Genomic DNA, 21,903 nt, shown 5'->3' on the forward strand with positions numbered 1-21,903 from the left:
ACCATCACTCAGGTTAGTTCAACACCATCACCCAGGTTAGTTCAACACCATCACCCAGGTTAGTTCAACACATGACTCAGGTTAGTTCAACACATCACTCAGGTTAGTTCAACACCATCACTCAGGTTAGTTCAACACCATCACCCAGGTTAGTTCAACACCATCACTCAGGTTAGTTCAACACCATCACCCAGGTTAGTTCATCACCATCACCCAGGTTAGTTCAACACCATCACTCCAAGAGTTCAACGCATCACCCAGGGTAGTTCAACACCTTCACTCAGGTTAGTTCAACACATCACCCAGGTTAGTTCAACACATCACTTAGGTTAGTTCAACACCATCACCCAGGTTAGTTCAACACCATCACCCAGGTTAGTTCAACACCATCACTCAGGTTAGTTCAACGCATCACTCAGGTTAGTTCAACACCATCACTCAGGTTAGTTCAACACATCACCCAGGTTAGTTCAACACCATCACCCAGGTTAGTTCAACACCATCACTCAGGTTAGTTCAACACCATCACTCAGGTTAGTTCAACACCATCACTCAGGTTAGTTCATCACCATCACTCAGGTTAGTTCATCACCATCACTCAGGTTAGTTCAACACCATCACTCAGGTTAGTTCATCACCATCACTCAGGTTAGTTCAACACCATCCCTCAGGTTAGTTCAACACCATCACTCAGGTTAGTTCAACACCATCACTCAGGTTAGTTCAACACCATCACTCAGGTTAGTTCAACACATCACCCAGGTTAGTTCAACATCGTCACTCAGGTTAGTTCATCACCATCACCCAGGTTAGTTCAGCACCATCACTCAGGTTAGTTCAACACCATCACCCAGGTTAGTTCAACACCATCACCCAGGTTAGTTCAACACCATCACTCAGGTTAGTTCAACACCATCACTCAGGTTAGTTCAACACCATCACCCAGGTTAGTTCAACACCATCACCCAGGTTAGTTCAACACCATCACTCAGGTTAGTTCAACACATCACTCAGGTTAGTTCAACACCATCACTCAGGTTAGTTCAACACCATCACTCAGGTTAGTTCAACACATCACTCAGGTTAGTTCATCACCATCACTCAGGTTAGTTCAACACCATCACTCAGGTTAGTTCAACACCATCACTCAGGTTAGTTCAACACATCACCCAGGTTAGTTCAACACATTACTCAGGTTAGTTCAACATCGTCACCCAGGTTAGTTCAACACATCACTCAGGTTAGTTCAACACATCACCCAGGTTAGTTCAACACCATCACTCAGGTTAGTTCAACACCATCACTCAGGTTAGTTCAACACCATCACTCAGGTTAGTTCAACACATCACTCAGGTTAGTTCATCACCATCACTCAGGTTAGTTCAACACCATCACTCAGGTTAGTTCAACACCATCACTCAGGTTAGTTCAACACATCACTCAGGTTAGTTCATCACCATCACTCAGGTTAGTTCATCACCATCACTCAGGTTAGTTCATCACCATCACTCAGGTTAGTTCAACACATCACTCAGGTTAGTTCATCACCATCACTCAGGTTAGTTCATCACCATCACTCAGGTTAGTTCAACACCATCACTCAGGTTAGTTCAACACCATCACTCAGGTTAGTTCAACACATCACTCAGGTTAGTTCATCACCATCACTCAGGTTAGTTCATCACCATCACTCAGGTTAGTTCATCACCATCACTCAGGTTAGTTCAACACATCACTCAGGTTAGTTCATCACCATCACTCAGGTTAGTTCATCACCATCAGTCAGGTTAGTTCATCAGCATCATTCAGGTTAGTTCAACACCTTCATTCAGGTTAGTTCAACATCGTCACTCAGGTTAGTTCAACACCATCACTCAGGTTAGTTCAACACCATCACTCAGGTTAGTTCAACACCATCACTCAGGTTAGTTCAACACCATCACTCAGGTTAGTTCAACACATCACCCAGGTTAGTTCAACACCATCACTCAGGTTAGTTCAACACCATCACTCAGGTTAGTTCAACACCATCACTCAGGTTAGTTCAACACATCACTCAGGTTATTTCATCACCATCACTCAGGTTAGTTCAACACCTTCACTCAGGTTAGTTCAACACATCACCCAGGTTAGTTCAACACATCACTCAGGTTAGTTCAACACCATCACCCAGGTTAGTTCAACACCATCACCCAGGTTAGTTCAACACCATCACTCAGGTTAGTTCAACGCATCACTCAGGTTAGTTCAACACCATCACTCAGGTTAGTTCAACACATCACCCAGGTTAGTTCAACACCATCACCCAGGTTAGTTCAACACCATCACTCAGGTTAGTTCAACACCATCACTCAGGTTAGTTCAACACCATCACTCAGGTTAGTTCATCACCATCACTCAGGTTAGTTCATCACCATCACTCAGGTTAGTTCAACACCATCACTCAGGTTAGTTCATCACCATCACTCAGGTTAGTTCATCACCATCAGTCAGGTTAGTTCATCAGCATCATTCAGGTTAGTTCAACACCTTCATTCAGGTTAGTTCAACATCGTCACTCAGGTTAGTTCAACACCATCACTCAGGTTAGTTCAACACCATCACTCAGGTTAGTTCAACACCATCACTCAGGTTAGTTCAACACCATCACTCAGGTTAGTTCAACACATCACCCAGGTTAGTTCAACACATTACTCAGGTTAGTTCAACATCGTCACCCAGGTTAGTTCAACACATCACTCAGGTTAGTTCAACACATCACCCAGGTTAGTTCAACACCATCACTCAGGTTAGTTCAACACCATCACTCAGGTTAGTTCAACACCATCACTCAGGTTAGTTCAACACATCACTCAGGTTATTTCATCACCATCACTCAGGTTAGTTCAACACCTTCACTCAGGTTAGTTCAACACATCACCCAGGTTAGTTCAACACATTACTCAGGTTAGTTCAACACCATCACCCAGGTTAGTTCAACACCATCAGTCAGGTTAGTTCATCAGCATCATTCAGGTTAGTTCAACACCTTCATTCAGGTTAGTTCAACATCGTCACTCAGGTTAGTTCAACACCATCACTCAGGTTGGTTCAACACCATCACCCAGGTAAGTTCAACACATTACTCAGGTTAGTTCAACACCGTCACTCAGGTTAGTTCAACACCGTCACTCAGGTTAGTTCAACACCATCACTCAGGTTAGTTCAACACCATCACCCAGGTTAGTTCAACACCATCAGTCAGGTTAGTTCATCAGCATCATTCAGGTTAGTTCAACACCTTCATTCAGGTTAGTTCAACATCGTCACTCAGGTTAGTTCAACACCATCACTCAGGTTAGTTCAACACATCACCCAGGTTAGTTCAACACATTACTCAGGTTAGTTCAACACCATCACCCAGGTTAGTTCAACACCATCAGTCAGGTTAGTTCATCAGCATCATTCAGGTTAGTTCAACACCTTCATTCAGGTTAGTTCAACATCGTCACTCAGGTTAGTTCAACACCATCACTCAGGTTGGTTCAACACCATCACCCAGGTAAGTTCAACACATTACTCAGGTTAGTTCAACACCGTCACTCAGGTTAGTTCAACACCGTCACTCAGGTTAGTTCAACACCATCACTCAGGTTAGTTCAACACCATCACCCAGGTTAGTTCAACACCATCAGTCAGGTTAGTTCATCAGCATCATTCAGGTTAGTTCAACACCTTCATTCAGGTTAGTTCAACATCGTCACTCAGGTTAGTTCAACACCATCACTCAGGTTAGTTCAACACCATCACTCAGGTTAGTTCAACACCATCACTCAGGTTAGTTCATCACCATCACTCAGGTTAGTTCAACACCATCACTCAGGTTAGTTCAACACCATCACTCAGGTTAGTTCATCACCATCACTCAGGTTAGTTCAACACCATCACCCAGGTTAGTTCAACACATCACTCAGGTAAGTTCAACACCATCACTCAGGTTAGTTCAACACCATCACTCAGGTTAGTTCAACACCATCACTCAGGTTAGTTCAACACCATCACCCAGGTTAGTTCATCACCATTCACGCAGGTTAGTTCAATAGCAGTTACCTTAAGGTACAGGCCATTTTAGAGATGCATGATAAGACAAATATTGTATAGAATATTTTTACCTTTTATGGCTAATCTCAGTGTCAGTAGGGACAGGCTAGATTAGGTAGATTTGTGTTTTGTTGATACACCGTATTCGACGTAATAAGCGCCCCGCTCTAATAAGCGCCCACGGCGACATTTGCTAAGATATTGGCTAGTGAACAATCCCAATTAGCACCCCTTCCGATTGATCAATGTACACAAGACTTTTTTATTCGCATATAATACGCACTTGTGTGTTATACGCACCCTTAATTATGGGCATTTAATTTTGGAAAAATATATCTGTCGTACATAAACATTTCAGGCCATGAAATTTATCTTTTAACTCTGTCTTTTTTCACCAAAATAATATTCTAATAAGAGCCCCCTATTTCTAATTTTGAGAGCGCCCTGGGCGCTTATTACGTCAAATACGGTATGCTGTTTTCACAGCCCTATGATTCGTATTTATTAAAATAAAGCCGGAAAAGCATTTTTTCTCACATTTCCAACAGTACTTTAGTACTCTTTTACTGAATACATAGCTGATAAGTAAGCTTTCAGTATATAGAGCAGATTTTAAGTGTTGTCTTTATGTTAAATAGGAAAATGATGTAGATGCAATACACCCAGGGTATGGGTTTCTTTCGGAGAGAGCTGACTTCGCCAAGGCGTGTAACGATGTCGGGATCAAGTTTGTCGGACCCTCATCGGAAGTGGTGAGGAAAATGGGAGACAAAGTCGAGGCCAGACAAGCAGCCATTGAAGCAGGTGAGCTGTCCTCATGGATTCCTATTTGCTAATAACATGACAGATGGATTATAGGTATTCTGGGAAATGAATGGCGGGGTTGCCTTCACAGAGGAAGAAGAAAAAGAAAATTTTATTCAAGTGTCACACTTTGTTCGGCATAAAATTGCTACATAGTTTGATTAGATGTGTACAATGCCCCGCCAGTATGACAATGAATGAATGAATGAATGAATGAATGAATGAATGAATGAATGAATGAATGAATGAATGAATGTTTAAGCTTGCCAGCCTACTCATACGGGCTGTTTGACGATAGTGCCTTGCCAATCAGATTGTCAGAACCATGAGGTCGGATATTTATCCTTGTAGGCGTCCAAGTAGTGCCAGGAACGCCGGGCCCAGTACCGTCGGCCAAAGATGCTCTCGAGTTCTGTGAGCAGTATGGGCTTCCTGTTATTTTCAAGGCGGCCTATGGTGGAGGTGGACGTGGAATGAGGGTTGTCAAGAATATTGAGGTTTGTATGCCGAATGTGGTAACAGCATTCATTAAAATCAGATCGTAGTTCTCGCTATCGAGAACAAAGATCTGAGGACATCCCATTACGGGTCACGTCAGAACGACCTTTCATCCAACCAATCAGAGTGTCGCTTACCGGATCATGAAAGTGACAGTCGGAATGTAATTTCTAATCATGCAGCCACGATATATTTAACACGGGGTATTCCGAATGACAGTTACAGGTTGTATGATTATATCCATACAATCTAGGCCATCTATGAGCCATTCCAGAATGTTCTTCTTATCAGTTTTAAAATTTTTAATCGAGAATACGTCGAGAAAGCTTGAGAAAGCTCCCTTCTGATTGGCCAATGTCGATTTCTTGTCAGTCATTTCATTGGTCGATCAAAATTCACAAAAGGTCGTTCTGACGTGACCCGTAATAGGATGTCCTCAGATCTTTGTTTAGCGGTAGCGAAAACTAAGATCTGATTTTAAAGAGATTGGGAATTTGTAGGGCCAAGCGAGTGCCTGGCTTGTCTGTCTGGTGTCACCTGCATAAACATGTGTAAACATCTCCAAAACTGTTAGATGGGAGAATGTAAAACTAGGCATCAAATTCTGAGGAAATTTGCAAATTGTCTGATAATTTTTTTCTTGACATGTTAATTGACTTTTTAAATTGGCATTTAACAGTTGCATCATGTGCGTAAGCTAACAGCACAAAAAGCAAGTGCTCACACTATAAAATCATTGAAAAAAATATTTAAAAAAAAAGAAGTGTTTTAGTGCATTCCTCTTTCAGTCGTTTGTTACAGTTACATGATCTTTTGTTAATTAAAAGGTTGATCTGCCTACCAGTGACAAAATTGTCGTTGAGTTGAATCGATGTTGTTTGCTTTTTACATTTCTTTTACCCTTTTTTAGAACACCTGGTGTCAAATGATTTTAAGTGGTCAATTCATTTAATTTTCACAGCTAATTTTACCCATGAAGATTCCGGGGTGAAATAGGTCTTGAGCAACCCATGCTTGCCATAAAAGGTGACAATGCTTGTCGTAAAAGGCGACTAACGGGATCGGGTGGTCAGGCTCGTTGACTTGGTTGATGCATGTCATCGTTCCCAATTGCGTGGATCGATGCTCATGATATTAATCACTGGATTGTCTGGTCCAGACTCGATTATTTACAGACCGCCGTCATATAGCTGGAATATTGCTGAGTGCGGCGTAAAACAACAAACCAACCAACCAACCAATCACAGCTAATTTGCATCAATGCCAAATGGAATCTGTTTCCGTGGATAATCTCAAGTGGTTATTCTCTTGCACTGATAATCTATATTTTATGAAGATACCTGTGTTTGATCACAAAAATCAAACTGTTTTATACTTAAGATGTGTAATGTTCAGAGCATGGTAAGGATATTTCGTGATATATCTGTTTTCGATATGTTGCACAGGCCTACTGTGTTTGATAGCGTAATGAGTGTTATAAGTACTGGAATATGATTGTTTGCATGTCAATTTACCCTAGCTGTGCTCCTGTTAAAGGCCAATCAAACATGTTTGAGAATGCTATCAAATCTGTTTTATCTGTATAGTTTCATTTGAAATGTGACAATGCTGACAATGTCATTTCCTCATGAATATGTATTTGTCTTAATGCAGGACGTTGAGGAGAGCTTTGACAGAGCATACTCTGAAGCACTGTCAGCGTTTGGGAATGGAGAACTCTTCCTGGAGAAGTTTATCGAAAGGCCAAGACACATAGAAGTCCAAATCTTAGGTATGTCCTGCATAAGCCTGGATCTAGAAAAACTGTAGTAGTGTTGTGACTAGCTTTACAACGTATTCTCAAGGCAAGGGAGTTAACTGACTATAAAAGTCCAGTTTCCACCCTTGACGACATAGGCTGGAATTATGGAGTTACATTTTGGCTGGACTAACGAGTTTATGCATTGTTCAATCAAAATCGAGTAACGAAATCAACACCCGGTTCGTAAATTCTGTGCAGATTTCAGTCGATTGCAGGATTTGCAAAACAGGTTAACCGCAAACTTTCAGGTGATCTCTCACTCCTGTGAAATAAACAGCAAGAAATGCAAAAAAAATAAAATTGATTGGATTGAGTTTGAAACCTCAGGAATAACTGTGACAGTCTCTGGCTTGGACAAAACAAATATGTTTTGTCTGCTTGCAAAATATATATAGTGCTTGGTATCCATTTTAAGATATTAAAAGCATGTCCTGAAAGAGACTGAAAGAAGGAAAAAATGTTTGTCAAAAAATTTAACATGATCATAAATATGTACGAATAATCACATTGTTAAATATCAAATATTTAATATAGATATAGGGTATTTTCAGCAGCATCTATCATGTGTTGGTCGATATTTTGATGGTGATCAACAAACTGGACAAATTGTGGTCTACGGGTCTAAGAACTTCCCAACTTCTCCAGGTGATGGCCTCGGGAATGTGATCCACCTGTACGAGCGAGACTGCTCCGTGCAGCGACGTCATCAGAAGGTGGTAGAGATAGCGCCTGCACCCCAGTTGCCGCAACACCTGCGTGACAGCATGACTGCAGATGCTGTGAAACTGGCCCGCCATGTTGGCTACGAGAATGCAGGGACGGTTGAGTTTCTTTTGGACAAAAATGGCCATTACTACTTCATCGAAGTGAACGCTCGTCTGCAGGTGGAACACACGGTGACGGAGGAAGTTACAGGGTACGGAGGCTGTGTTTGTGTTGGGATGAGATGAGATGAGATGCTGCATGCTTCATATGTTATTAAGGCCGTAATAATTTAATTGCTGGATTATCATCCCTGCCGGACTTACGACTAACCCCCTGACAAATTAATTATATTTGTCCCACTGAAATGTTCAGAGCATTGTCATGACATAAGCTTTGAAACGACCTTTTTATGTTTACAACATGCTGTAAACTGGTCTACAACCGACTCTCGGTGCACGCCTGCCTATCGTCCGCTTGCTGTTGGCTGTCAAGATGGTGCTCGCTATTTTGAAAATAAGAGAGGATGTGCCAACCATTAAAGCTTGGTGTGCCTGTCCTTTGCCAGAGTCTATGACTCCTCAACAAGTTTTTTGGGCGAAAATAGGTAGACACTCCTTGTGCTACTTTTGAAATCAATGTTTATTTATTATATTTGTTATTTCAGTCATCTATTGTTCAGTCTTCAACTTGACGACTTTAGTAGAAAACAATAAAATTAAAAATAAAAAGCTTCCTTCCCCACTTTTGAAAAAAAAAGTGGATGATAATCTAGCAATTACCGGTAATTTGTTATGGCCTCACTGCATTAGAAACATGCATGTACACAAGATATCTGTCCCAGATAACTTTTTGAGCAATTGAGTTTTTACTCAAAGGTTTCTTTTTTAATTGTGTTGTTACAGTTTTCATTGGGTAACCAACATATTTTCACTCATCTATTCATCACTCTATTGGGTTTTTCCCAAAATGCTTAAACATTTTCAGATTTAGAAAAAAATGAAATAATGTTTCAGATGTCTAGAATGGTTTTAAATATAGGCTTGACTCGGAAAATCAGTTAGCTCGTAATTGTGTTTTTCGGAATTTAGCCCTGTTGTACGCATGCTGAAAAAGCTTCATTGGCTATCTGCGCGTGCTGTTTTCAAACAATTGAGTCTTTCATTTAATCCATGTGTTTCTGTACGCTGGTTGGTTGAAAGTAATTGGGTTTTGAATAATTGGGGGTGGGGGGGGGTGGGATTTTACACAATACGCAGTATATATGTAGCTCTGATGTGTTCATGGGTTTGTTGCTGTATCCCTTCTGGGGTAGATCACGTAGCCAATCTCAGCTCTCCTCTCATACATGTTGTGAAGATACACCAATCATAACACTCCTCGCATACATGTTGTGAAGGTACACCAATCAGAACTCTCCTTTCATACATGTTGTGAAGATACACCAATCAGAACTCTCCTCTCATACATGTTGTGAAGATACACCAATCAGAACTCTCCTCTTTGTAAATGTTGAGAAAGATACTGATGATGGTATAACCTTAGAAAGTTCCATGGGGCACGGTCGGCCTAGTCATCTAAGACACAGCAATTGATTGTTGAATCCCGGTTCGCCCCCATTATGTTTCTAGGTTTGTCAGTACCACACAAAGCTCGTGGGTTTCACCAAAGTGGTAAACGTCTGACACCTGCATCACTTCAGGCTTCCTCCCACATTAAGCTGACACGCTGTGATATAACTGGAATACTGTTAAAAGCGGCATTAAATCCAACTCACTAACCATTGCTAACTCACTTGAATGTCACATTATGAGTAGAGATGAAATATTTGAAACAAATTTTCTGTGAAAAAAACCTTTCTATTATATTCATTAAAATGCACAGATTAAATTTCATGAGCAGTTTCCAGTGGTTTATTTCCATGTCTGTAGAGGTGGATTGGATTTCATATCTGGGTAGTGTCAGAGAGTATAGCACAGGTCATGTATTCACCATCAGCGTTAAAAAGTGGCACTTGTCCTATAGTCCTTGCCAAACTGCCCAATGATTAAAGTATGCTGAGGATAAGTAGACATTTGTCCATCCTAAGGGTTTTGCTATGTGTTACCACTATAAGGACTAGTGGACTAAAGTTGATCCATAAAGATTCCGTGATAGAATAGGTCTTCAGCAACCCATGCTTGCCGTAAAAGGCGACTATATTTGTCGTAAGAGGCGACTAACGGGATAGGGTGGTTAGGCTCGATGACTTGGTTGATGCGTGTCATCACATCCGAATTGCGTGGATCGATGCTCATTATATCAATCACTGGATTGTCTCGTCCATTACAGAGCACCGTCATATACCGTATTCGACGTAATAAGCGCCCAGGGCGCTCTCAAAATTAGAAATAGGGGGCTCTTATTAGAATATTATTTTGGTGAAAAAAAACCGAGTTGAAAGCTAAATTGCGTGGTTTATGCTTACAGCCTGAAATGTTTAAGTACGATAGATATATTTTTCAAGAATTTAATTGCCCATAATTAAGGGTGCATAAAACACACGAGTGCATATTATACGCGAAAATATAAATCTTGTGTACATGGATCAATCGGAAGGGGTGTCAATTGGGATTGTTCACTAGCCAATAAATTAGCAAATATCGCCGTGGGCGCTTATTAGAGCGGGGCGCTTATTACGTCGAATACGGTAGCTATAATATTGCTGAGGGTGGCGTTAGACAACAAATAAACAAATGTTTGTTTCTATTACTGATCATAATAAGGACAACAACTAAACCCTTCAGTCACCTGTTTTTTTAAATCTTGTCCACGTGGCAAATAGTTGTCAAATTCTGAATGCTGGATGCTGCACAATGATGACCTACAACATAGTTTACGGGTGTTGCTCATTGTCCGCTCTCTCCCCCAGGATCGACCTGGTTCAGTCCCAGATCAGAATCTCCGAAGGCAAGTCTCTCCCGGAGCTCGGCCTCAACCAGGAAGACATCCGCCTCAACGGAGCAGCCATTCAGTGTCGGATGACCACGGAGGATCCTGCCCGCGGATTCCAGCCAGACACAGGCAGGATTGAGGTGGGTACCTGTCTTTGTACATTTGTAGAGTGCCCCATTTCAGAGCTCCCCATAGGGATTCTGGGTTGGACTAGGTCCTCTATACCCTTGTAGTGAGACTAGGCGGCTTAATGGAAGGGGGGGCACAGGTGGCCCAGTCGTCTAAGGCCCAGCGATTCGCTGTGCAGAGTTGCGTCCCTTAGGCAGGCCAGAAATCTATGATTGTGGGTTCGAATCCTGATTCGCCCCAATTATGTTTCTAGGTTTGTCAGCACCATAACCGTGCTCGTGGGTTTCACCAAAGTGGTAAACGTCTAAGACCTGCATCACTTCGGGCTTTCCTCCCACATTTAGCTGACACATCGTGATATAACTGGAATATTGTTAAAAGCGGCATTAAACCCAACTCACTCACTTACTCACTAATGGAATGGGTGGTTAGATTCAGTGACTGGTAGATGGAATGTCATTGACTTTGATGATGTGGACGATGCTCATAATATAATTCACAGGATTGTTTGGTCCTGTCCCGAGTATTGACAGGCAGAAGTCAAATACTTGTAATATTACTGACATTAGGCGGCAAACAAATGTAAATAATTATTTTCAGTGTGATAAATCTTCAAGGCTATTTACTGTTTGTTCAAATTACTAATTGTTTGTTACAAATTTGCTTGTCTGTAAATAATCGAGCCAGGACCAGACAATCCAGTGATTGATATCATGAGCATCGATCCACGCAATTGGGATACGATGACATGCATCAACCAAGTCAGCGAGTCTGACCACCCGATCCAGTTAGTCGCCTTTTACTAGCAAAGTCGCCTATGGGTTGCTTAAGACCTATTCTAATTTACTGGACAGGTTTGACTGAATCTATCTGATTGTTATGATTACCAGTGTAATGAATACTTTCTATGGATTGGTTCTAGAGATGCACAAGATGTGAGATCTAACTTGGCAACAGTCTACTCCCAACTGTGGAACATTATTACAATGGAGTGATGGTTTGTCTGGTCCAGATTTGAAGAATTAATTGCTGCGATGTTATCAATTTTATAACATTACTGACAATGTACAGTTCACTCTGTCTATACCTATATCATGCAGGACCAGCAAAAAATGCTGATTAATGCCAAGTGTTGCCCGCCCTCAAGTCGCTAATGACAGGTACTTTGTTTACCGAATTCTGTAAAGAAAATCAGCATTGATCAATCCTAGTTGATGTGCCATAAAAGTTGAACAAAGAACAAGAAACATTTTGCATATGACATATTTAATAGGTCTGTAGGGGGGCCCATTGCGATCCATTATGAATTAACTACCGCAATAATATAGCGTACCATCCTATATAGAGAAGAGGTTGGATCCAATTCTCTGTGCCTGTATCCAGAATAGGCAGATGTAGGAGTATACAGAGTTAAAATAATGATGTAACTTAGCCTGCTGGGTCCGGAAACTGCCAGTTTATGGAGAGTGCTGGAGTAGTTAGTTAGCTGCCAGTTTAGACAGATCCACTCAGTGTTCCCGTTTACCGGTAATTACCAGTTTTTTTCCGGTAAAATTAGGCTTGAACTGGTGACTGCCAGTTCCTGTGGACCGGCAAAGAAAGTACCTTATAAGTCTTTGTTGTTGAACAAACCATATATTCATATTAATATATTTTTTTCAGCTTGTCTGTTACCATCAGGGTTTCCCCTTGTCTATTTTTAGTGCAAGGAAATAACATTTCACTTTGCTTCGAGGCTGCGACTGGTCTCGAAATATTAAAAAAAAACTACCGTATTCGACGTAATAAGCGCCCCGCTCTAATAAGCGCCCACAGCCATATTTGCTAATATATTGGCACGTGAACAATCCCAATTAGCAGCCCTTCAGATTGATCAATGTAAACAAGACTTATTCATTCGCGTATAATACGCACTTCTGTGTTATATGCACCATTAAGTATGGGCAATTAAATTCTGGAAATATATATCTGTCGTACATAAACATTTCAGGCTGTCAGCATAAACCACAAAATTTATCTTTCATCTCTGTTTTTCACCAAAATAATATTTTAGTAAGAGCCCCCTATTTCTTATTTTGAGAGCGCCCTGGGCGCTTATTACGTCGAATACGGTAATAGAAAATTTTGACTGAACTTTGTGTGAATGACGTGTAGATCTGAGTTACTTCTGAGATGACGTCATTGCATTGAACATGATGTTGAATGAATTCAAAGCAAGTACTTTCCATATGAATTTTTATTTGTTGAAAGGGGCGGTCGGGTAGCCTCGTGGTTAAAGCGTTCGCTCGTCACGCCGAAGACCCGGGTTCGATTCCCGACATGGGTACAATGTGTGAAGCCCATTTCTGGTGTCCCCCGCCGTGATATTGCTGGAATATTGCTAAAAGCGGCGTAAAACCAAACTCACTCACTCACTCATTTATTTGTTGAAAGTTGGGACTGACAAAAATTAGGGGAATGGTAAGTTTTAGAGTTGCCTGACTGGCAGTATCATCATGTCACATTTCTGTGTAGGTATTCCGGAGTGGAGAGGGTATGGGGATCCGTCTAGACAGTGCGTCGGCATTTGCAGGAGCAATTATCTCCCCCTATTACGACTCTCTGCTGGTCAAGGTCATTGCCCAGGCTCGAGACCACCCATCCGCATGTTCCAAGATGTTACGAGCTCTTAAAGAGTTCCGTATTCGTGGAGTGAAGGTGAGTTGTCCGTCTGACATTCATCCTTTGAGGAACCCCTTCATATAGATCATTGTGCTTCCGAACACTGCTGGAGATACAAATGATGTATTAACATGGTGATACCAAGAATTGTATATGTTACATATTCATAAGCAGATAAGAATTAGATAAATTAAGGAAGGACTATGTGAGGATATTGTTTGTCTTTAGTCTTAGAATCCTGAATGTATTATTGGTTCATCCAATTGATACAATTGTGGTATGATCACAGGCTAGACATGCGTAGCAGTGTGAATACGTAGTAATGCAAGATAAGACTATAAATAAAAAAATATCTATATTTTACCGGGTTCCTGATTACGAATAAAACTGACTTGTTTGTTATAATTTTGAATTGATGTCTGTTCTTTCGATAAAATACATTCAAAGTTAAATGATTAATAAACATGTCTGTCGTTTCAGAATTTTTAAATGAAGTTTGTAGGAAAAAAGTGATTTGTTTTCATACTGTAGTTTTATTTCAAGCATCTCTGTTTGGTGGGGGCGGTCGAGTAGCCTTGTGGTTAAAGCGTTCGCTAGTCACGCCGAAGACCCGGGTTCGATTCCCAACATGGGTACAATGTGTGAAGCCCATTTCTGGTGTCCCTAGCTGTGATATTGCTGGAATATTGCTAAAAGTGGCGTAAAACCATACTCACTCACTCTCTGGTTGGTGACATGTCATCTGTGATTGACTGGATAGCCATTCAGTCTCCCAGTTGACAGGGGATATGATCTAGGGGAGAAGGGTACACCATATTGGATGGTAAGAGTTACCTCCCTTGCTTCTATTTCAGACCAACATTCCATTCCTCCTGAATGTGTTAGAGAATCAGGAATTTCTCACTGGTGTCCTTGACACATACTTCATCGACGAAAACCCACAACTGTTCAGTTTCTACCCAAGCCAGAACCGAGCCCAGAAACTCCTGTACTACCTTGGTCAGGTGATAGTCAACGGGGCCTCCACCCCACTAGCAACCAACCTGAAGCCTTCCGAGATCACCCCGACTGTACCCGAGACGCCTGTAGGTAGGTTGAGCTGTGTTGTACTGGGCGAATGTTTTTTGGTTTCAAGGTATGTTAGATTTGCGGTGAGCAGTTTGGGAAATCGTGTAGTTGATTTAGAGGTGATTTAGAATAGATGTGTTGTGGTATTGAATTACTGTAAATCTTGAAATTAATGCATTTCCAAATTAATACGACTGCTGACCTCTAGCCAAAAATGCGACTCAAAATCAATGTGACACCCCCACCCCATCCCCAGTGGAATGATACATATCCTTACCGTAATCCCATCAAACAGCAAATAGCACCGCTTATCGCTGAGTAAAGAACTTCCGTACTAACAATAAACAGTGTTTTCCTAAAAACAACACACAGTTTATATGTTTATTCTGTTGACTGGCATTAAGGAAGTTCAAAGGCAATTAAATGATTGAACCAAAATCAGTTTGAACACTGATTAGAGTGGTCAGTGAAGCCTACTGTAGTTTGATACAATGGGTAGAACTCTTGACCCCAGCAGTGATAAGGCACCAAATACCTATTGTGTAATTCCTATTCTTTAAATGACATTGTTACGTACTTGTTACAAATGCTGCTCAATAAACCGTGTTTGTGTTTATATTCAAGTTGGTATTTCCACTCCCCAAAGTCTGCAGATTGTTGATATGGTCATTTTGGAGAAAGAACTGCAAAGATTCATTAATGCGAACAAAAACCACTGTCATTTTTCGCATTTAATTCACGCTCGCGTCAGTTTCAAGATTTACAGTATATAGACATCCTGTTAGGTTAACATTTTGTTGTTAATATTTGTGTAATGATGCTCTAAGAGACAGTTAAGAATTTATTAAATGAAAATGGAACAAAAATAATTACAAAATATGCAATGGGCAGATGACTATTGCTTTGATGTAAGCTGAGTCTTATCTTAGTTCCTGGTAGAAGCAATTCTAAAATTTCAATTTAGCATGATGTTACCATAGTTACCTGGTAGTTTTATCCTGAAAGTCTTGTACCATGTTTACTGTTGGCTAAAGCAGTTAATATTGTGTTTTGTCCAGTTCTGGAGTTCAGCTTCCCTACTTAGCAGGATAAAATGAGTTTATTTATTCAAAATATATTACCGTATTCAACGTAATAAGCGCCTCGCTCTAATCTGCGCCCACGGCGATATTTGTTAATATATTGGCTCATTAAAAATCCCAATTAGCACCCCTTCCGATTGATCAATGTACACAAGACTTATTTATTTGTGTATAATACTCACTCGTGTGTTATATGCACCCTTATTTATGGGCAATTAAATTCTGGAAAGATATATCTGTCCTATACAAACATTTTCAAGCTGTCAGCATAAACCACAAAATTTATCTTTCAACTCTTTTTTTTTTTCACCAAAATATCATTCTATTAAGAGCCCCCTATTTCTAATTTTTAGAGCGTGATGTGCGCGTATTACGTCGAATACGGTATATCAATAACAATTCTGCTATCTGAAAGATGTTTTGTGTTTACTTCTATTCATGCATAGAAAACCATGAATTCTATTAATGTAAGTCAGAAATCTTTAGACTGTGTAGATCCAAGAATAAAATAGGTCTTCAGCAACCCATTCTTGCCGTAAAAGGTGACTATGCTTGTCGCAAGAGCCGACTAACAGGATCGGGTGGTCAGTCGCGCTAACTTGGTTGATGCATGTCATCTTATCCCAATTGTGTGGATCAATGCTCATGATGTCAATCGCTGGATTGTCTGGTCAAAACTCTGTGATTTACAGACCGCCGTCGTGTAGCTGGAATATTGCTGAGTGCGGCGTTAAACAAACAAACAAACAAACAAAGCTATTATAACTATGAGTTCTGTTAATATAAGTCAGAAATCAATACCAGTTATTTTCACTGTTGCCTTTATTGAACATGTTTGTCAAAAGCTGGCAGTTTGATGGGTATGTAAATAATCTCTGATGAAATTAACGTCGTGTTCTGAAATGTTTACAGGTTTTCAAGGTAAGTGTGCAATTTATGATGCAATCACGGTCAGCATGATTATTTCAGTATGTTAAATCTTTGTAGTCAGATATCTCAAAATAGACATGCTTTATTAACTGGATTTCGCATTATAAAGATTTCTTTATCCTCCAGTGATAAATAACCCAATAACAATATGATTTAATTTGCTGCAAAAAATCTCTCTTTTTTTATGTCGATTTGCATGGTTTATTTTGTACTGTCTGTGAAGTCTGGTATTTCATGAAAAGTGGTGCTTTTTATGTCAAGCAGAATCCATCCATTTATTCATGATAATTAGGTGAAACCCCGTTTCTTTGAAGCCTAAAATATCCATAGTTCGGAACAAGCTAGCCTACTTGATTAGGCACCAGATTTCACCATGTAGAGTTGTGTCCCTTAGTGGTGCCAGGATACACTGATTATAGGTTTAAATGAATTGTTCTGATGATCCTTGGTTTGTGGATTTCAATAAAGCGGTAAACGTCTGGGACCTGCATCACTTCGGGTTTCCTCTGACATTAAGCTGACATGCTGTGATATAACTTGAACATTGTTCAAAGTGGCGTCAAGCTGAACTCACAACTTGGTTTGCACCATTTTGGGTTTTCTCACAGATTACATAACATTTAACTGTGATATTTACTGTTCATAGGGAGAAAAAATGGTTTGTTTGCATTTTGTAGTTTTATTTCAAGCATCTCTCTTTGGTGGGGGCGGTCGGGTAGCCTAGTGGTTAAAGCGTTCGCTCATCACGCCGAAGACCCGGGTTCGATTCCCGACATGGGTACAATGTGTGAAGCCCATTTCTGGCGTCCCTAGCCGTGATATTGCTGGAATATTGCTAGAATTGTGAATGTTCGTGACTTGTAGAGTATTTATGAGTTCTAGATAATTTTTCTCATTAAACAATATATCACGTGACTAACCATGGGTCCGGGTAGACCTATGGATACCCTGGCCCTATTGAGTACCTACCCGACCCGAGTGCCCGAGTTATACCTACCAGCCCTACAGGAACACTAACATTAATATTATGATGTTTTCTTATAGCTAAAAAGGGGCACGGGTGGCCCAATCGCCTAAGGTGACGCGATTCGCTGTGCAGAGTTGCGTCCCTTAGGCAGGTCAGAAACCTATGATTGTGGATTCGAATCCCGATTTCGCCCCAATTATGTTTCTAGGTTTGTCAGCACCATACCCGTGCTCGTGGGTTTCACCGAAGAGGTAAACGTCTGAGACCTGCATCACTTCGGGCTTTCCTCCCATATTAAGCTGACACGCCGTGATATAACTGGAATACTTTTAAAAGCGGCGTTAAACCCAACTCACTCACTCACTCACTCTTATAGGTAAACATTTTAAATGTGATAACATGGTGAATGACTTTCGTGTATTCTTCTGTTGTAAGGTGCAGTAAGGTGCCTAGAGCTATACAATGAACACTAACACTCTTTCTTTCACATAGATTAAATCATAGACATTTTAATAATGCTTATTTTAGAAAAAAATGAAAACTCTTAACACCGACCATTGGACACCCTTAAGGGTAAAATAAATTAAGTGCTTTGTGTCGGCAAGTTTTCGCTGCCCTTCTGTATCAAAACTGTGGATTTCAGATTTCTCGCCTTGAAAGTTTTTAAAAGATATGTTACAGTGTAACAATTGTAACTGTAAGTAAATGGACATTACATCAGTTGCCTCATTGCTTGTTCATTGTACCGTGGCTACCCTCTGTATGTTTGTCTGGCCTTGAACTTTGATTTCAGCTCATAAGCTCATGTCAACCGAAGGTCAAGGTGAGGTTATGCAATGGCATCCATTGTCATTGTTCCGTGTCAGAAACTTGTTTACATTGATGATCGTGAGGCTGCCAACTGAATTCAAATCTGATTTTAAATATGGCCGCTCTGGCTGCCATTTTGACGTGTTATTTGATTCAAAACTTTGATATTTGTTCATTTTGTGAAATTTACGATACAGTATGTGGTAAGCTTTTATGAAGTCATATGTTAGGTTTTAGCGTAGATACTTTAATTTCAGGCTCATCTGGACCCACTTGCACAAAGCGATCTTAGTGCTAAGATGATCGTAATTCCCATTCTTTAACATGGCTTACGACAGTCTTAGCGCTAAGATTGCTTTGTGCAAGCAGGCCTTGGACTTATGGATCTAGTGAATGTTTGTCATTGCCAATGTTGCCTTTGTTGTCATCATTCGTAAATATCGGCTGCAATCAAAATGATAAAACAATGAAGTTCAAACTTGGCATTAATGGTCCTGTAATGTTTTAATGTTGACATGATCTACAGCTTTGTCGTGAAACTAATATTTATACGGTTTGTCCCTCACAAAGTGAAAGTCAATTCTTAAATAAATGAAGACATAGTGTTTTGGATTGGTTCCAATCTTTTGTTTTCTTTTCTTCCTTCTAAATTGGAATTTTAGTAATATTTAGAAAATCATATATCCTGCAACTGCTTGGATGATGAAGTTGGTTCTGATCTGGGTCCAGAAGGAAACAAGCAAGTGTTCTAACCAATGAAAACTTACATAGCATCGTAAAAAAAACTCTTAGCTTTTTTTGTGACTATTATGATATATTCCTTTCTACCTCTACAGTTACTGGCCGTGTATGGTTATTCACTATATCATCCAAATGTGAATACATTCTTAGAAGAATGGGGGCGGTCGGGTAGCTTAGTGGTTAAAGCGTTCGCTCGTCACGCCGAAAACCCAAGTTCGATTCCCGACATGGGTACAATGTGTGAAGCCCATTTCTGGTGTCCCCCGCTGTGATATTGCTGGAATATTGCTCAAAGCGGCGTAAAACCAAACTCAGTCAGTCAGTCAGTCTTAGAAGAATGGTTGATTTATATCACTGGTTTTGTGTGATGTCAAAATATTGATGCTGAAAAAATACTTAATATGCTAAATGTGCCTGTGTCTTTTCTTTCGTAACAAAACGTTAGTGTAGTGACTTGCCTGCCAATTGGGCACACAGTTGAAAATTTGTATGTTGTTTATTTCTACCAGGGCTAGAAATTATGTATTGTATCCCCTGGTAGGAAGAGGATATAAGAATGGGTGCGGGCTGTCCATCCTTCCATCCGTGTGTCTATACGTCTGTCACATATTTTATATTAATTGATTCTGATTAGATGAAAGTGTCACTTGAATGTCACATCATGCCATCAGTCACCATCTTATAAACTGACTGAACGAAGTTCCCCAGTTTGGTTTACCATTAAGGTTGGACTATCTGGTCTAGACAAATGTTTCTCCTTTCTAACTTTTCAGGTACACTTTCTCAGTGTACAGTCATTAAAACAAATAGCAGAATATATCACTAACACCCACCTTTAGCAGCACCAGGAAGTAACATGTTAGTTTGCTTTGATTTAAGGGAGATTGGCACCGCATCTAATACTTTGTAGGATAGGGGCCTAGACTGTGGGAGATTGGCACCACGTCTAATACTTTGTAGGATAGGGGCCTAGACTGTGGGAGATTGGCACCACGTCTAATACTTTGTAGGATAGGGGCCTAGACTGTGGGAGATTGGCACCACGTCTTATACTTTGTAGGATAGGGGCCTAGACTATGGGAGATTGGCACCATATATGATACTTTTCTTGCTTTGTTAGTGGTGATGTGCTTGTGTTTGTAATATTTTTATCTTTTCTTTACACAGGCTAGGCTTTCAAGGTTCCATATATTTGATAATACAAGTCAATATTAAATCCTGTTCATGCATGCTTAGGTTCGTGAAAAAATATCTATGTTTCTTTTACATAGATGGTGTTTTTTTATCCACACCATATATTTTGAAAAATGTTGATTCAAGTGTTCAATAGAAATGTCAAACCCAGGGGCGATGTCATATTATCAGGCCAGATCATGCCACCTGTACCCCATGGTTGTCATTCGAGCTGATTCAGCAGCCCGTGCTTGCCTTAAGAGGTGACTATGCATGTTGTAAGAGGCGACTAACAGATGGTTGTTTAAGCTTGCTGACTTGGATGATGCCTGTCATCGTATCGCAATTGCGTGGATCGATCATAACTCCCATACCTTAACATACACTTACTTACAACTGATCGCTTACGATCACTTGTGGAACAGGTCCCTGGATGATCGTGATTCATTAGGTTTGATGCTCATACAGTCAGCCACTGGTTTGCCCGGCTCGAAATGAAATATTGACTATTTTGTGAACTGTTTCAATGTGGAAAAATTATATATATCTGATAAATCAAAGCAGCTTTATGGAAATCAATCATCAGTTTGATTAAAGATCAAATTATATTAATTGCATTTATTCCTAAGTATTATTTCCACTTTATCTCAAATTTATAGATACATTACTGTAATGGTTGAAAAATCACTAATAATACAAGCATGTTAAAGTTTTATTGATATGTAAAATCACTAAATATTTTTGCTATAAAAGTATTAAGACTAATGGAAATTCTGATCATAACAACTTGACTGGCAGTCTATCAGTATGTCCGGCAGCTTTACTTGCCGCAAAGGTATATTAGCCAATGGTAAAATCCTTTGTATTCAGTGCGGGACCACAAAGTTCTCAACAAGTACAGGAATTACCACTCATGTTTTGTGAGGAGAAGACAACAAACATTGTGAAATTTGTGTTTATATCATTGTTGTAATTGTCAGACCTTTTGCTGCTTCTGTCCTACGTCTGCAACATGAAGTGAAGATATGAGTTATCTCCCCCTGTCTGAAGCACATGTCAACCCATGCTTGAGTACTTGTGTACCCATGCTTGAGTACTTGTGTACCCATCCCAGCTCTCCTAACTACCAGTAAACAGAAACACCGTGTTTATGTGTGGAGTTCTGTAGATGTACGCAAGGATCAAAGAAATCCCAGAGAAGAACAGGTCAAAATAACACCCAACCCCATCTTCCTGAGGCATAAAAAGTCCAGTTTCCACCCTTGCCGAACTATGCTGGAATTATGGCGTTATGTTTTGGCTGGACTACCAAGTCTATGCATAGCCCAGGCAAGATCGCACAACAAAATCAACATCTGGTTCGTAAACTGCCGTGAAGATTTCGGTCGATTGCAAGATTTGCAAAGCATGTATCCCGTTAACTTAGCGTCAAGAGATATTTTCCAAATCTTTTCATATTTTTTAGCAAGGTGCTCATGTGATTTGATTTGTTTCGCGAAGTAAGACCCGTTTTGTTACAATAT

General features: G+C 40.3%; 1 protein-coding gene across 1 annotated transcript in view; it reads left to right on the forward strand.

Annotated features, from left to right (window-relative positions):
* LOC139443043 (pyruvate carboxylase, mitochondrial-like) overlaps nt 1-21,903 on the forward strand; it is a 67,787-nt gene that overhangs the window by 23,883 nt on the left and 22,001 nt on the right. The window contains exons 4-11 of the mRNA XM_071223965.1: nt 4,719-4,884; nt 5,236-5,381; nt 7,036-7,153; nt 7,829-8,099; nt 10,797-10,959; nt 13,463-13,645; nt 14,464-14,698; nt 16,672-16,680. Coding sequence (XP_071080066.1) covers nt 4,719-4,884; nt 5,236-5,381; nt 7,036-7,153; nt 7,829-8,099; nt 10,797-10,959; nt 13,463-13,645; nt 14,464-14,698; nt 16,672-16,680 — 1,291 coding nt within the window. The remainder of the gene's footprint in view (nt 1-4,718; nt 4,885-5,235; nt 5,382-7,035; nt 7,154-7,828; nt 8,100-10,796; nt 10,960-13,462; nt 13,646-14,463; nt 14,699-16,671; nt 16,681-21,903) is intronic.

This window comes from Haliotis cracherodii, unplaced genomic scaffold, assembly GCF_022045235.1.
Source record: "Haliotis cracherodii isolate W230 unplaced genomic scaffold, xgHalCrac1.p SCAF_5, whole genome shotgun sequence".
In the NCBI taxonomy this organism is placed as follows: domain Eukaryota; kingdom Metazoa; phylum Mollusca; class Gastropoda; order Lepetellida; family Haliotidae; genus Haliotis; species Haliotis cracherodii.